The sequence below is a fragment of the Phialemonium atrogriseum genome (assembly GCF_030411735.1).
Source record: "Phialemonium atrogriseum strain 8032-3 unplaced genomic scaffold QBC33scaffold_36, whole genome shotgun sequence".
NCBI lineage: Eukaryota > Fungi > Ascomycota > Sordariomycetes > Cephalothecales > Cephalothecaceae > Phialemonium > Phialemonium atrogriseum.
Genome location: NW_026848173.1, coordinates 124,341 through 139,532, shown reverse-complemented (window position 1 = coordinate 139,532; position 15,192 = coordinate 124,341). Strand labels below are relative to the sequence as shown.

Here is a 15,192-nt window from a genome sequence, read left to right as displayed (position 1 = left end):
TCGCTGAAAAAGCACGGGGGAACACAATGCCATCGTAAATCCAAAGCAAACCTTCTCTGCTTCAACACCTCCATCCTTTTACTCGGCCTCGAGGTGTTCTTGCGCCGCTTTCCCATCTCGCGCGTCTCGCCTTGACCGTTTGGACCTTGCACGTTGCTATACCCCGCCTTCTTCGATGTGCTGAGGTCGAAAACCCTGGTCAGTGAAGGCGCGCATCTCACTTCACCCCTTCACCTCGATCTCGACCTCAAGCAGGCCACTCTCATATCGCAGCCCGCCGCTCTCTTTCCCTGCGCAGAATCAGAATACGAGCCTCGGTTCGCGTAGAACACCATCGAATTTGGCGCGTTCGCCCTCCTGCCACCATGGCCGACTACGATCCGAGTTATGGCGCTTCATATGAGGATGACGAGTACGAGAATGTGGACGGGCAAAACGGACTGGGCGGCGGAGACAAAGACGAAGACGATTTGATCGGCGCCAGCATCACCCCCGAGGAATGTTGGTATGTCATATCGTCATTCTTTGAAACCAAGGGTCTCGTGTCGCAGCAGATAGATTCTTTCGACGAGTTCACCACCACCACCGTCCAGTCGTTGATTGACGAGTTTTCGCACCTGACACTTGACCACCCGAATCCTACCGACAATGAGGATGTCGCCTTGCGGAGATACGAAATCAAGTTCGGGAACATCATGGTGTCGAAACCAACCATCACCGAGGCGGATGGCAAAACCACCAGCTTGCTTCCGTACGAGTGTCGCGACCGGAACCTGACCTACTCGAGCCCTCTGTACGTGAAGATCTCCAAGCGGGTCCGTCTTGCCATCAACGAGCCGATCCCCTTGAACGATCTCGACAGAGAGCAACAGGAACTCATGGCGCGGACCGGCGAACACCCCACGACAATCCGCTGGGAAGATGAAAAGGCCGAGGACGAGTTGCATGACAAGGACAAGGCCGAAGAGTTGAAGGATATGATCTTCCTGGGGAAACTCCCCATCATGGTCAAGAGCAAGATCTGCCACTTGAGGGACGAGGACGACGACGGACTCTTCCTCCTGAACGAGTGTCCCTACGACCAGGGAGGCTACTTCATCATCAACGGAAGCGAGAAGGTTCTCATTGCTCAGGAACGCTCGGCAGCCAATATCGTCCAAGTATTCAAGAAGCCGCCAAACGGCCCCATCTCTTACATGGCTGAAATCCGCAGTGCTCTTGAAAAGGGCTCGCGTCTCATCTCTTCCGTGGCGATGAAGCTTCTGACCAAGGGCGATCCTGGGACAGGAAAGATTGCCAACACGATCCGTTCAAGCTTGCCTTACGTGAAAGACGACGTTCCGATCGTCATCATTTTCCGGGCCCTAGGCGTGGTGTCGGACGAAGATATTCTCAACCACATCTGCTACGACCGAAAGGATAGCCAGATGTTGGAGATGCTACGGCCGTGTATCGAGGAAGCCTTTTGCATCCAGGATCGAGAGGTGGCTCTGGATTATATTGGCAAGCGAGGAAGTGGCATAGCTGGTGCGAACCGTGCAAACCGCATAAGGGCGGCCCGGGACGTCCTGCAGAAGGAGCTGCTGCCTCACATCTCGCAAAGCGAAGGCTGCGAGACGAGGAAGGCCTTCTTCTTGGGCTACATGGTGCACAAACTCCTTCAGTGCGCACTCGGCCGACGAGACGTCGATGATCGCGATCATTTTGGCAAGAAACGACTCGACCTTGCCGGTCCTCTCCTTGCTAAGCTCTTCCGCAACATTATTCGCAGAATGACGCAAGATCTCACAAGCTATCTCAAGCGCTGCGTCGAGCTGAACAAGAATTTCTCCCTCACCTTGGGCATGAAGCCTACCAATCTTACCAACGCACTCAAATACTCCCTTGCCACAGGAAACTGGGGAGACCAGAAGAAGGCCATGTCCTCGACGGCCGGCGTCTCTCAAGTGCTCAACCGATACACCTTTGCCTCTACTTTGTCTCATTTGAGACGCACGAATACCCCGATCGGCAGAGACGGCAAGATTGCGAAGCCGCGCCAGTTGCACAACACCCACTGGGGACTCGTCTGTCCGGCAGAAACTCCCGAGGGCCAGGCCTGTGGACTGGTCAAGAACCTGGCACTCATGTGCTACGTCAGCGTCGGTACGCCAGCTGAGCCGATCATCGAGTTCATGATTGCCAGGAATATGGAGGTTCTGGAGGAGTACGAGCCGCTGAGATACCCCAACGCGACAAAGATCTTCGTCAACGGAACTTGGGTGGGCGTTCACCAAGATCCCAAGCACTTGGTCAGCCTTGTCGCCGGCCTTCGCCGGAAGAATGTGATTTCGTTCGAAGTGTCGTTGATTCGGGATATTCGCGACCGAGAGTTCAAGATCTTCTCGGATGCCGGCAGGGTAATGCGGCCTTTGTTTGTTGTCGAACAAGATGAGGAGAACGGGTCGGGAGCAAGGAAGGGCGAGCTTGTGCTCAATTCCGAGCATATCATGAGGCTCAGGCAAGACGAAGATCTCGGGAGATACCACGAAGATTACTTTGGCTGGAAGGGTCTCCAGGAATCGGGCTGCATCGAGTACCTCGATGCCGAGGAGGAAGAGACGGCCATGATCTGCATGTCGCCAGAAGATCTGGAGACTTACCGGGCGCAGAAGGCAGGCTTGGGGGACATCGGCGATGAGCGAGATCCGGACAACCCTAATAAGCGCATCAGGACGAAGATGAACCCGACCACACATCTGTATACCCATTGCGAAATCCACCCCAGCATGCTTCTGGGAATCTGCGCCAGCATCATCCCCTTCCCGGATCATAACCAGGTTCGTCGTCTCCCTTCCGTCTTACCCCTTTCCACCCCCCACCCCCTGGATCATTGCTAACCCCGCATTTCAGTCCCCTCGTAACACCTACCAGTCTGCCATGGGCAAGCAGGCTATGGGCTTCTTCCTTACCAACTACTCTCGTCGCATGGACACAATGGCGAATATTCTGTACTACCCGCAGAAGCCGTTGGCGACAACTCGATCCATGGAGTTTTTGAAGTTCCGAGAATTGCCCGCCGGGCAGAATGCCATCGTGGCTATCGCATGTTACTCCGGATACAATCAAGAAGATTCAGTGATTATGAATCAGAGCAGCATCGATCGTGGGCTCTTCCGAAGTCTCTTCTTCAGATCGTATACGGATTGCGAAAAGCGCGTGGGCATCAACGTGGTGGAGCAGTTCGAGAAACCGTTCCGGAGCGACACTCTCCGGCTCAAGCACGGCACTTATGACAAACTTGATGACGACGGCATCATCGCACCGGGCGTCCGTGTTTCGGGCGAGGATATCATCATCGGAAAGACGTCGCCAATCAACCCCGACAACCAAGAGCTTGGCCAGCGAACTCAGGCCCACGTCAAGCGGGATGCTTCTACCCCTCTCCGTAGTACCGAGAGCGGTATCATCGACTCGGTTGTCTTGACCACGAACCAGGACGGCCTCCGGTACGTCAAGGTCCGCGTCCGTACCACCAAGATCCCCCAAATCGGCGACAAGTTCGCGTCCCGACACGGTCAGAAGGGTACTATCGGCGTAACCTTCCGGCAGGAAGACATGCCCTTCACAAGCGAAGGCATCGTGCCTGATATCATCATCAACCCACATGCCATCCCGTCTCGTATGACTATTGCTCACTTGATCGAGTGTCTGCTTTCGAAGGTCGCAACTCTCAAGGGCATGGAGGGCGATGCCACGCCCTTTACCGATGTCACCGTCGACTCCGTTTCCGGCTTACTTGCCAACCATGGTTACCACTCCCGCGGCTTCGAGATCATGTACAACGCCCATACCGGGCGCAAGCTCCGGGCACAGGTCTTCTTTGGCCCGACGTATTACCAGCGTCTTCGCCACATGGTGGACGACAAGATCCATGCGCGTGCCCGTGGTCCGGTCCAGATCATGACACGCCAGCCAGTCGAGGGTCGTGCCAGGGACGGTGGTCTGCGTTTCGGAGAAATGGAGCGCGATTGCATGATCGCCCACGGTGCGGCAGCCTTCCTGAAGGAGCGTCTGTTTGAGGTGTCGGACGCCTTCAGGGTCCACGTCTGCGAGATCTGTGGACTTATGACCCCTATTGCGTAAGTTGACAGCCCACTCTTGAGTGCCCGCCCAGCTAACATTTTATCTCTCAGAAACCTCACGAAGCAGTCCTTCGAGTGCAGGCCATGCAAGAACAAGACCAAGATTGCGCAGGTGCACATTCCGTATGCTGCCAAACTCCTGTTCCAGGAACTGGCTGCTATGAATATCGCCGCCCGCATGTTCACCGACCGCTCGGGCGTCTCTATCCGTTGATGCTGCGTTTTACACGATATACCTGGGAAGGAATGGAGTCGGGGAGGACTCGGCAAAAACCGAAAAAGAGTGGATTTGGCATGTTTTCGAAGGCAAGGGGTTTCTCATTGCATATTCCGAGGCGTTCAGAGTCTTTAGGGTGCTCGTTCGGAAGCGGTCCTTGTTGTTGACAGGGGCTGGTCGGGTCACGGGCTGCTCCTCCTCACCAGGGATCACCCGTTTTGTGTGTTCGGCGATGATATCCTCTATGGTCCTACTTCATGGGACTAGAGATAAAAAGGCAGGCTGCCGAACGTCTTTCGATATCTAAGGCGGAGTGAAGAGTCTTCATATTGTATGTACTATAGATAATAAATAGATTGACGACAGCCAGAATGGACGCCTTTTTTACATGGTGGTTACACGTATCTTACTCGGACGACCAGCAAGACTAGCAAGGTCGTATATGATCCGTGAGATCAGACTCTTCGGCCTCTCGGCAGGTAAAGCTGATGCCGTTTCTGCCGCGCACCAGGGCAAGACATGCGGCGGCTTGTTGAAGGGGTGCGTGCCATGGGGGCCATATCCATCCCCATCATACCATCGACTCCAATTGTTTGGATGGATGAGACGATCCTCGCCCTCCCCAAATGGCCCCTCGCGCTGCCGCCCACCTCCAGAAGAGAGCTGCATGCTACCTCACTCCTCCTCCACCACCGCCACTACCTCCTCCTCCTACTCCACCTCGCGCGGCTCCGGCGTCGTCCATATCCGTCGTCGAGTCTCTCACCGTTTGAACCTTCTTGTACTCCTCCTCTAGCTCGCGCTGCATGTCAAAGTCGAGCTGCCGCTCCTGCTTGATCCGGCGCTGCTCCATGTCGCGGATCACGCCCTGGTGCATCGCCTGTTTTGTCCTCGGTGTTTAGTTTCGGAGGGTCGGGTGAAGAGGGGTGAGGGGAGTGGGCAGGGAGTACATACGGCTTTCTCGGCCTTCTGCTGGAAGTGCACGATGACGATGGTGCTGAAGGCGAACAGCGATGTGCCCATGAGGGTGAGCTTGGAGGTGCGGGACATGGTGGGAGGCGGGAAACGAGGATGGAGGGAAAGAAAATGAGGCTGGCGTGCTACCTTGTTAGCATCGCGAGTCGTCGGCAGACAATTGCAGGACCAGATAAATGGGCGAGTCGTATGGTCGAGGTTGATGGCTCCCAAAACTTCAATGCCCGCCAAGGTTCCCTGGTACTTGGCCGGGTGGAGCTCTCATGTCATTCCCGCAGTTTCTGCCGGGCTTGACCGCCTGGCAGGGAGGCGGTCGCCATGCATGCGGAGAGAGCTATCTGACTTCAAGCATCGGGAACAGGGGACGAAGCTTGAACAATCCGCATCTCGAGACAATCATTTCGATTCTGACCCATCCCAGCCTACACGCCGGTATATCAGAAAAGACCTCCCGGATTCACGAACATGGTGCGCCCTTCTGCGAAAAGATGGGAAACCAAGCATCGAAACTAACGCGGGATACAACAGTCGGCCCAGAACTCGGCGGGCATCCAGACCCTGCTCGATGTACGCATCTTTCCCGCCGCCATAGAAACGGCCGTCGAAACTACGGAGAACTAATACGGCGCTTTTGTCTAGGCCGAGAGGGAAGCTTCCAAGATTGTCCAGAAAGGTGCGCATGGAATAGCAACGCCGATGAGCATTGAGGACGACTGACTGACTGACGCTCCAATCCGACAACAGCTCGAGAGTGTAGGACCATTTGATCGTATCCCGTCTTCCAACTGTCCATACTAACGCAGCCCTCGGATAGTCCGCACAAAACGAGTCAGGGAGGCCCGAGATGAGGCCAAGAAGCAGATAGAGGAGTACAGGACACAGAAGGAGCAGGAATTCAAGAAGTTCGAGGCCGAGGTACGGACAACCCCCCCCTTGACCGCGCCCTATTTCTGGTTGTTCCAGTTTCCAGGCGATGACTGACGGAGGGGCAAACCCCTGCAGCACACCCAAGGGAACAAGCAGGCCGAGGAGGAGGCGGACAAGGACGCCGACGTGCAGATCCGCGAGATCAAGGCGGCGGGCAAGAAGGGCCAAGACAAGGTCATCAAGGACCTGCTGGGGGCGGTGTTCGACGTCAAGCCCGTGGCCCCGTCCGAGGCATGAGGCCGAGAATGAAGGGACTTGACCTTTTTCCTCTCCCGGGTGGTCGAGGGGCGAAGAGTCGGGAGGAGGGGTTGGATGGCGATCCGCAGGGGAATTTCCGTCGACACTTCTACTTACCTATGTTACATATTGGCATTTGGGGAGTGGAGTGGTTCTTGCACAGAGCGGCAAATGCATGGAATCGGACGGCTGTTTTTTATACTCTCCTCCGTAACAGATTAGAAGCCTCGGAACCTGCATCACAGGGCCAGATCCGATGACTGGCCCTAGAATCTCATTATTGAATCTTCTACACGATTATACAATGGCCGAGCAGGCTATTGGAGGAACTCTATCAGAGTGCTGAGCATGTCTCGAGTGTCCTTGCCATTATCGGTCTCGACATCTAGCCCGTCGAGCTGCTCCTGAATCGTACCCCTGAGGAGAGCCAGGGTCTCGTCACGGTCGGCAAGCAATGCCTCGATCTTCTTCCTCGCCCCGTCGTCCTCAGCCACCAGCCACGCCAGGATGACGTCGATGGTCTGCAGGCGGAACAGGCCGGCGTCGAGCCTCCTGGAGAACCACTCGTCGGCCATGTCGGCCCTGTCCTCGTCGCCCATGCCCCACCGCTCGGCGTCGATCTGCGCCTGCACGGCATCCACCCTGGCGGCGCACTCCCGCCGGAGCTGGACGAGCTTCGCCGTCTTCTCGTAGTCCTTCTCCACGAACTTGGCCAGCGTGCGTATCCTCTCGGCCGAGTTCGCCGGCAGCAGCCGCAGCATCCACGAGAAGATTCCGACGAGGTGCTCGGCGGTCTGGTTGTCGTGCTTCTTCATGAACATGGTGAAGGTGGTCTTCAGCCCGCCAGCCTCGACAAGCTTCTCGCAGACCTCTGCCCCGCTGGACCAGGCGACGGCGTGATGCAGCAGCCGTAGCGACGGGGCCTTGCTCGCCTTCCCCTCCTTCAGCATGATGAGGCAGAGGTCGACGCCCTCGGCCTCGACGAACCGGGCCTTGCCCTCGGGCTCGTCGACGAGGCACGCCAGGGCCTCGAACAGGTTCTCCATGTACTCGGCCTCCTCGCCGCCGCCGGCCTTGTCCGGGTCCCGTTTCCGGTACGCGGCGGCGAGCTGCAGCAGCGCGTCGACGGCGTCCAGGCCCGCCAGCCGCCGCCGGTTCGCCGGCGACGACTGCACAAGGATGGCCAGGATCTCGGCCGCGTACTGCTTGTTCTGCGAGACGGGCCTCTCGGCGCGGCCGGCGCGTGCGAGCAGCCAGCGGAGCAGGGGCTCGTCGGCCCCGATGGTCTCGGCGGTCTCGCGGCGCGAGCAAAGGTTCTCGACGACGGCGAGGGCGTGGTAGACGCCCGCGCGGTCTGCCTCTTGGGCCTCGTCGAGGCGGGCGAGGTTGCCGAGCAGCAGGCCGAGGAGGTCGGCTTCGAGCAGGGCGTCGACAAGGGCGCCCCACTGGTCGTCGGTGGCGGCGACGTCCTCGTCAGTCAGCTCGCCGACGATCTCGACGGCGTCGATGGCGATGTCGGTGTTCTCGTGGGCCAGCAGGCCGGCGAGGCTGGCGGGGCAGCCGAGGCGCGCGAACTCGGCGTACAGCTCCGGGTGCTCGGCCAGCGACGACAGCGCCTTGACCTCGGCGTCCAGGTCCGCCTCGCTGCCGATGAAGCGCGCCGGCTCGTCGGCGAACCGCGCCCGCTGCTCCGCGTTGCGGCTGATCCGCCGCTCCAGCGACAGCGCCGTCCGCCGCAGCCACGCCGCGTCGATCTTGTCCGCCGCCGCGGGCCCCGCGCCCTCGGCCCCCTCGACGTAGTCTAGTATCTCCGACTCCTGCGCCGTGATGCCCCCGCCAAAGAACCGCCCTTCCTCGTCCTCGTCCTCGTCGTCCGCGGGCGGCGCCGCCGGCCCGTAGTCGCCGCCGTCGGGGTCGTCATCCTCGCCGTCGGGTGGGGGCGACGGTCCGGCTTCCCTGGCTGTGTCGGGGTCTTCTTCGACGTGCGCCTGTCGGCTTCGGCGGCCGCTCGGGCTGTGCTTGGCGGATTTGTAGATCTCGGCTGGGAGAGAGACGGGCGGGTTAGTCGGGCTCCGACAGGTTTCTGCTGTCTTCCTTTCGAGGCAGGGAACAGGGCAAGGCAATGGGGAGGGATGGGCTCTTACTCGGGTCACGAACTGGGTCCAGTTTTCGTTTGCTGGGAAGCCCAGACTTCTGGTCTGCTGTTAGCTCACCGAAGAGTTGAATATGGCAGAAACGGGATGCTCGCAGACCTTGAATAAGTCGTCAATACTTGACATGGCTATCGGCACCTGTCTGAGGAGGTATGCTGTCTAAGGGTGACTTTCAAATCCGCCAATAGAAGAGACATGCAAGTGTTTGCCGCGATCGTGTTCGAAGCTTGGATTGAATTCCGCCAAGCCTCGAAGCTTGAGTGGCACAGTGTTTGGCTCTTCAATTCACACGGACCAACGACTCAGCTCCCATGTGCGACTTCGCAAGTCCTCCCTGCCATGTAACGGTTCAATTAAGAGCATATACCAATTTACCTAGTTGTGAAAGTCAAAACTCGGCTCCTCTCTCCTCGTTCGAATGCCGCCGACACTCATCCTCATCCGGCATGCCCAAGCGCTGCACAATGTAGACAATAAGTCACCCATACCATAGTTGCCTGCACTGCGGTTCCTAACACACCCATTACAAGACTACAGTATTCATGACCCAGACCTCTCCGAGCTGGGCTATGAGCAGTGCACGGAGCTACGCCAGAATCTGCAGACCAAGCTCCCCAGCGAGCTTGAAATAGGCCTCATCGTCGTCAGCCCCATGAGGCGGACGCTACAGACGGCGCTACGATCGCTGGACTGGCTCGTGGAGAAAGGCGTGCCGATACAGGCCCACGCCGGCTGGCAGGGTGAGTTCGAACTGGCAGACGTCTCTACTCCCTATTCCCATGCTTGTCTGGCTTCGCAACCGGACAAGGGGACAGAGCTCCCCTTCCCCGCCCTCCCCTTGTTTCTAACAAACCCCCCCACCAGAAACGTCCGCCAAGCCCTGCGACACAGGCTCCCCCATCGCCGCCCTAGCAGCCGAGTTCCCGTCGGTGGACTTCTCAACCGTGGACCCGGTGTACCCGGACAAGACCAGCCCGGCCGGCGCCAAGTACCGGTACACGCGGGACGCTATCGTGGGGCGCGCGCAGTCGGCGCTGGCGGACCTGCACGGGCAGGACGAGCGGGCCGTCATCGTGGTGTCGCACTCTGGGTTCCTGCGGCAGGGGGTGACGGGGTGCTGGTTCTTCAATGCGGACTATCGGATCTTTGATTTTGAGGAGGGGAGTGGGCGGGCTGGCGAGGGGGGGTATCGGCTTAGGCAGTGGGACCTGACTAGGTCTGGCGGGATGGGCTGGAGCTGGGACCATCAGATTGAGATTGGGGAGGGAGTTCCGGAGGAGGATGTCGTGGAACCTCCGGTATAGGGGGGTTTGATTGTGGGTGGATGGACTTGGCGGCCCAGCTGTGGAGTTGGTTTCTACGAGGAAGGGATAGATAGGAGACTGGGATGCAAGGACCTCAATTTGGGTATTAAAACTGGTCATTTAGCAGCATTTGAGATGGCCTCCCCTGACAACGCCCGCACTGAGATATGGTTATTGTGCCTTTTCAAAGAGTGGAAATGCCAATAATGGCCCTGAGTCTCCAGCCCTCCTGCCTCTCTACGCTCTCACCCCGATTATGTGCCCAGGGTAGAAACCTATCAAGATGGCAACCCTTTGCTCAGCTCACGCCGGATGAGGCCTACTTGATACCGTTGACGATCTTCGCCTTATTGACCGTCGGTTTCCCGACTACAGAGCTGAACAGGTCGAGTATGGTGGCATAGACAAAGACGGCCAAGCTGATCGGACCGAAGATGATCATTGGCAGTGCAGACAGGGTAATGTGTCCTATACAAATCAGCACAATCAGCACAACGGTCCGGCAAGTATGTCTCTCAACCAAAACTCACCAAAGAACACCCCCCGCCTCGCCACAGTCAACCACAGCTCATCAACCAGCACATCCACAGCACCATCCCACCTCCACGGCCCGCGCAGCCTAAATTTTGCGTTGAAGTTCGCCCCCAGCGCCCACACGACCGGCAGCCTCCACGCGCCGTGGCCCGACCGCAACCCCCCGGCCGCCGCCCAGCCGAGACGGACGACCTCGGCGAACCCGGCCGCTGAGTCCATGTCCAGCGCGAGCTGGTACGCGTAGCTCTCGTGGTCGACGCCGTAGCCGACGCGCGACCCGGGCGCGTGCAGGAGCCGGTAGTGCGGCTCGTCGCGGGGGAGGAGCGGCCGGGGCGGGCGCAGCGACGGGTCGATCGTCGGGTCCAGGGTCGCCACGAGGTGCAGCACCCAGAGCTGCGCCTGCATCTCCGACAGGGGTGGGATGGCGCCTAGGGACGGCCGCACGAAGCCCATGAAGGCGACGGTCGGGTCGTCGCGGCGCCAGATGTTGCGGACGTCGGCGTCGGAGGCGGTCGGGTAGGGGCGGGGCGGGGGGGAGGGTGCTGATTTGGTGCCGTTGCGGGTGGCGTTCTTGTTGTCGTTGTTGTTGCTGTCATGGTCGAAGAACGGGAACACCTGCTTGTACCCCGTGCAGAGGACGACGACATCCGGACGGACCGTCTCGCGCCTCATGCGCTCGTACTCGGGCCGGCCGTTGTCGCGAAAGTGGACCACACCGTCAGCGTCGATGCGCTCGGGCCAGGGGGCTAGGTCGATCTTGCGGCCGTGGGTGTCCACGACAGGGATGGTGATGAGAGCCGACCGGATTGTCTCGAGGAGGGACTTCTTCTCGGGTCGATAAGGGTAGCTGACGTAGGGGCCTATGTTGCCGGACTTGTTGAAGAAGACTGCGGTTGCAGGGGGCAAACTAATATTAGTATCGGTGGCGCCTCGTCTTACAGACTCGTGTAGTTTATACGGAGGGGTTTGTGAGACTTACTTTTGGACGCGTGCTCCCGCCCGGGCGTGATGCCGCCCACCCACTGGTCCAACCCGTGGGTCGTCCCGGTCGTCGTCCACAAGATGGCCTTGACATAGAAGTCGTAGTAGGTCCAGAGGGCTGAGTGGTTCCGCAGCCAGGGATGGACATATGCCGTGTCAAACAGGCTCGCCCGGCTGCAGTCGACGGGGACTGGCAGAGTGCGACGGGGCTTTGGCTTTCGGCCAAGAATCGGGAGGATGGTCGGCGTTGGATTTCTCTTCAACACCCGACCTTGTTAGCCATTGGTGGGATAGGGCGGGCAAGGGTGCGGCAGGCGCTAGACGGAGGACAAGCCGTAGATGAACTTGAACACGCGCATACCTTGGGGGCGATGTGGAAGCCGTTTCGATGGCACCAAACCACCCTCTTCGTCGGTGAAGTAACGGCAAGATAGCCTAGATCGGCCCCAGTCTCTCCGCTGCCAAGTACGAGGACCGTCTTGTTAATGCCAAACTGCGCTCGCTCCTTGAAGGCCGACGAGTGGAAAACGACAGGGACCCTCTCGATCCCCTCAATCTTGGGGATGTTGGGCACCACATGGAGGCCGGAGCAAACGGCAATGGCGTCGCACTCCCATGTCAGCGGCTCAGGGGCGCCCCTAGCCTGGTACGCGACCAAGTGGCCACCCCCTGGGCGCCGTGACACAGACCGAACTGTGGTCAAGAGGTGAATGCGTGGCCACAGGTTAAAGCGTGTGCAATAGTCATTCAGGTACTCGATATAGCGCGAGGCGCTCAGGAAGTCGGGGTCATCCTTCCTCGGCCTGAAGTCGGAGAAGGTGGTGAGCTGGGTGGAAGAGACGAGCTGCAAGTGTTTCCCACAACGTCAGACGTCGGCTCATCCGGTAGGTGCGAGCGAGGCCGTTTTCATCTTTACCTCTGCGTCCTCATACGTCCTGGCAAGGAACGTGCCACCAACCCCGGCCTCGGTCTCGAAGAGGCGAGCTTCGATCGGCTTTGTCCCGAGGAATTGGTGTGCCGTGATGAGGTATTTCAGTGTCACTAGTCCCGAAGGACCGGCCCCAATGACGGCGACGCGCATCTTGGCTTCAAGACGAAAGGAAGAGTGCACGCCAGTCTAAGTGGCGGTGTTGTAGAGAACTGAAAGAGGCCCATTCGGCCCATTCGGGTGACAGGATATCAGCCCCCTGGGGAAACAACACGGGTACATGATTGCGTGGTCCGGTATCCATGTGAGGGAAGTACAGCTTGTGCAGCTACTTGGCATCTGTCGACCTCTGCACCCGAGGTGATGTGATGGAGTGCCCACCGCGTATCCTCAAGCTCTGTATGGCAGGAACATGCACGCTGCAGCCGCATAGCGCTTTTCCATGCAACCCCAGCGGGGGCTTTCCTGCAACGTCCTTGCAGAGACTTGGTATGGCCATGGTATGGCAGCCAAACAAGTATCGCCACGAGGATGTCATCGTCCATCCTTTGCATGGCAATGCGGGGTTGGACAGCTGATTTGGCAATTGGCACATGTTCAGGATGCTGTCTCGAGGTAAGCAGATGGAATTGGGCCAATCGTGGGGGCTGCTTTCTTGTTTTTAGAGACAGGACTGCGATTCATGAGAATCGCTGGCTAGGTGGATTGGTAGTTAAACTCGTGGTCGCACAGCAGCGGGAGCGGCGGCTGCAGTCAGTCACTGGATTGTCCCAACCCGCCCCGTCCATTTTCGGATGGAAAGCATGAAAGGTTTCATGCAATCCGGACATGAGCCCTTCGCCTCGGCCCGCGCCGTGGAATATGGAAACGATGGTGAGGATGATTCGCTGAGCTTGCGCCACGACAAATGTCCGTTGCGGACCTGTTAGTCCCTCCCAGCGCTAAGAGCGGGGCTGCACCGGCCACTGCAAGACACCATCGCCTACTCGGTGTTCCAGCCAGCTCCACCTGACCTCTCCAATAAGGGTGATAGATATGGTTATATATCTCGGGCCTACAGTTAGACCCAAGCTAGTCGTTGCCTCACAGCTTTGGTTGCATTGTCGTCGAGCGAAGAAGTAAGGTGGAAGGCGACGCTGGTGACTAGATGCGTAGGAAACAGGGCCATATGCTGTCAGACCATATGGATTACCAAGACGGTTCTTATCTATACATCAGCATATGTCGCATGCCTCAATAACCGAAGAGAGTAAGGGGCCGGCATGTCTCGCAAGTCGAACATTACCAGATGCTCCTAAAAACAACACTCCCGATATAACGCTCCCGAACTGTTAGTTGCATTTCCAGATTGAAAGCAAATCGCCCCTCTAACCCGGTCCTTTGCATCCGTCATGACCTCGACCTGCCAAGAACATCCGACGGGTTCGTTTTGGACCGCCATATGGACACTACCTCGTCCCGTCTAACTCGGCCGGCGGAGTATTCATCATCTCGGCCGGTGTGTACCCATATCCGGGAGGTACTTGCTCATACACCGCCTGGCCGCCCCCGGTGTAATACGCAGAGGGAGGCTTTGGGGACTGGACATCGTTCGGATATGGCGAGCCTTGGGCGCCAACACCGTTCTTCCTCCGTCTCTGGTACAACTTGTACCCACCGAATAGCGCAGCCACGAACGCCAGCGTTGCGCCCACAGATATACCTCCAATAGCACCCCCAGACAACGTCGAACCAGAGTGCTCAGGTGCAGGTACGGAAGTTGGCGTTTGTGTGGCAGAGGATGACTGTGAGGTCTGTGACTGTGATGTTGGTGATGTCGTCGGCGAGGATGAGGTGGCGGAAGTCGTGGATGTCGTGGGTGTCGGCGACGACGAGGCTCCCGCGGCGGCGGCGATAAGGTCCCGGTACAGGATATTGCACCTCACCAGCGATTCCGACGCTTCAAAGCCATGTTGACAGCTTGTAAGTCTTGGGCAACAGGCCTGTGTGGTGTTCTCTTCCAAGTCGTTACAAGGGACCGAGTTGGGTTCATCACATGTTGAAGCTTGGTCGACATAACAATTATCCGTGGCGCCTCTATTGTTCAAACGAACCGTTGCGTCTCAAGACGTGGCTAGGAGGAGAAAAGAGTCACACATACGAGCCAACACACCAAAATCCCTTGTCCAGATGCTGATGGCAGGAGGGAAACTGTTCACCACGCCGTACGCCTGTGACCCGAGATCAGTATTTCTCAATATTGTGACGATTGCCTGGTGGCCCATACAACACAGCGTATTGCTAGGCGCGCAAATAGAATTAGACGCGTCGTCGCCGAAAGCATCCGAACATGCGTCCCTCGGAGACAGAAGACCGTTGATGTTCAAACTCGCGAAAGCCGGTGCTGCACGGAAACCGGAACATGGCAAGGCTGTGAGCAATGCCCAGAAAATTATATTGTTGAGTAACATCCCGAACTATGCATAGGGCTGAAAAGGCAAGTCCCGGCAGACAGCCCCGTTGGTCGTCGTACTTTACAACTCTTCGAAGGAGCCAGGACCGTCACCTTGAGCTTGCTAAAGACATGAAAGATGCGAAACATCCACGGACTCCCCAGGAGTCCATGGGGCGTGGGACTGCGACCCTAGAAATACGGAAATTGCGTTCTCTCTTGTCCCACGCGCTCCCCTTCAAGCTCAAACAGGAGTTGCTAGCAGTGATTGGCCCGCCACGATCCTTCCGAACCATTCACCAATCACACGCCCGCCTCCTTGCCAGGGCTGCGCCACATCTCGGGATTCGTCGATTAAGCTCCTACCCTGGCAAGCTTCTC

At 58.1% G+C, this 15,192-nt stretch overlaps 7 protein-coding genes across 7 annotated transcripts; 3 read left to right on the top strand and 4 right to left on the bottom strand.

The window, feature by feature from the left end:
• The first annotated feature begins 275 nt into the window (after nt 1–275).
• On the top strand, nt 276–4,534 carry QBC33DRAFT_253864 (DNA-directed RNA polymerase II subunit RPB2). The gene is made up of 3 exons (XM_060423028.1): nt 276–2,819; nt 2,893–4,121; nt 4,176–4,534. Exons 1-3 carry the CDS (start codon nt 366–368, stop codon nt 4,336–4,338), a joined length of 3,846 nt encoding a protein of 1,281 aa, XP_060279134.1. The 5' UTR covers nt 276–365; the 3' UTR covers nt 4,339–4,534.
• A 102-nt stretch (nt 4,535–4,636) lies between these two features.
• On the bottom strand, nt 4,637–5,539 carry QBC33DRAFT_500342 (uncharacterized protein). Its single transcript, XM_060425666.1, has 2 exons — nt 5,296–5,539; nt 4,637–5,221 (listed from the first exon to the last, which is right to left on the bottom strand). Exons 1-2 carry the CDS (start codon nt 5,389–5,391, stop codon nt 5,012–5,014), a joined length of 306 nt encoding a protein of 101 aa, XP_060279133.1. The 5' UTR covers nt 5,392–5,539; the 3' UTR covers nt 4,637–5,011.
• Nucleotides 5,540–5,674: 135 nt separating this feature from the next.
• QBC33DRAFT_550973 (V-type proton ATPase subunit G) lies at nt 5,675–6,777 on the top strand. Its single transcript, XM_060429129.1, has 6 exons — nt 5,675–5,784; nt 5,845–5,883; nt 5,956–5,989; nt 6,061–6,069; nt 6,131–6,231; nt 6,319–6,777. Exons 1-6 carry the CDS (start codon nt 5,782–5,784, stop codon nt 6,478–6,480), a joined length of 348 nt encoding a protein of 115 aa, XP_060279132.1. The 5' UTR covers nt 5,675–5,781; the 3' UTR covers nt 6,481–6,777.
• Nucleotides 6,611–8,851, bottom strand: QBC33DRAFT_599503 (Catenin-beta-like protein). Its single transcript, XM_060432033.1, has 3 exons — nt 8,733–8,851; nt 8,625–8,673; nt 6,611–8,521 (listed from the first exon to the last, which is right to left on the bottom strand). The coding sequence occupies exons 1-3, from the start codon at nt 8,757–8,759 to the stop codon at nt 6,798–6,800; spliced, it is 1,800 nt and encodes a 599-aa protein (XP_060279131.1). The 5' UTR covers nt 8,760–8,851; the 3' UTR covers nt 6,611–6,797.
• Nucleotides 8,852–9,051: 200 nt separating this feature from the next.
• On the top strand, nt 9,052–9,937 carry QBC33DRAFT_460448 (phosphoglycerate mutase-like protein; the record flags this gene model as incomplete). The annotated part of the gene is made up of 3 exons (XM_060424990.1): nt 9,052–9,125; nt 9,171–9,373; nt 9,498–9,937. The coding sequence occupies 3 exons, from the start codon at nt 9,052–9,054 to the stop codon at nt 9,935–9,937; spliced, it is 717 nt and encodes a 238-aa protein (XP_060279130.1).
• Nucleotides 9,938–10,019: 82 nt separating this feature from the next.
• Nucleotides 10,020–12,722, bottom strand: QBC33DRAFT_253620 (FAD/NAD(P)-binding domain-containing protein). The gene is made up of 5 exons (XM_060423026.1): nt 12,369–12,722; nt 11,814–12,296; nt 11,451–11,709; nt 10,468–11,358; nt 10,020–10,405 (listed from the first exon to the last, which is right to left on the bottom strand). Exons 1-5 carry the CDS (start codon nt 12,531–12,533, stop codon nt 10,257–10,259), a joined length of 1,947 nt encoding a protein of 648 aa, XP_060279129.1. The 5' UTR covers nt 12,534–12,722; the 3' UTR covers nt 10,020–10,256.
• Nucleotides 12,723–13,381: 659 nt separating this feature from the next.
• QBC33DRAFT_253751 (uncharacterized protein) lies at nt 13,382–15,110 on the bottom strand. Its single transcript, XM_060423027.1, has 3 exons — nt 14,647–15,110; nt 14,521–14,590; nt 13,382–14,456 (listed from the first exon to the last, which is right to left on the bottom strand). The coding sequence occupies exons 1-3, from the start codon at nt 14,828–14,830 to the stop codon at nt 13,829–13,831; spliced, it is 882 nt and encodes a 293-aa protein (XP_060279128.1). The 5' UTR covers nt 14,831–15,110; the 3' UTR covers nt 13,382–13,828.
• Nucleotides 15,111–15,192: the final 82 nt, after the last annotated feature.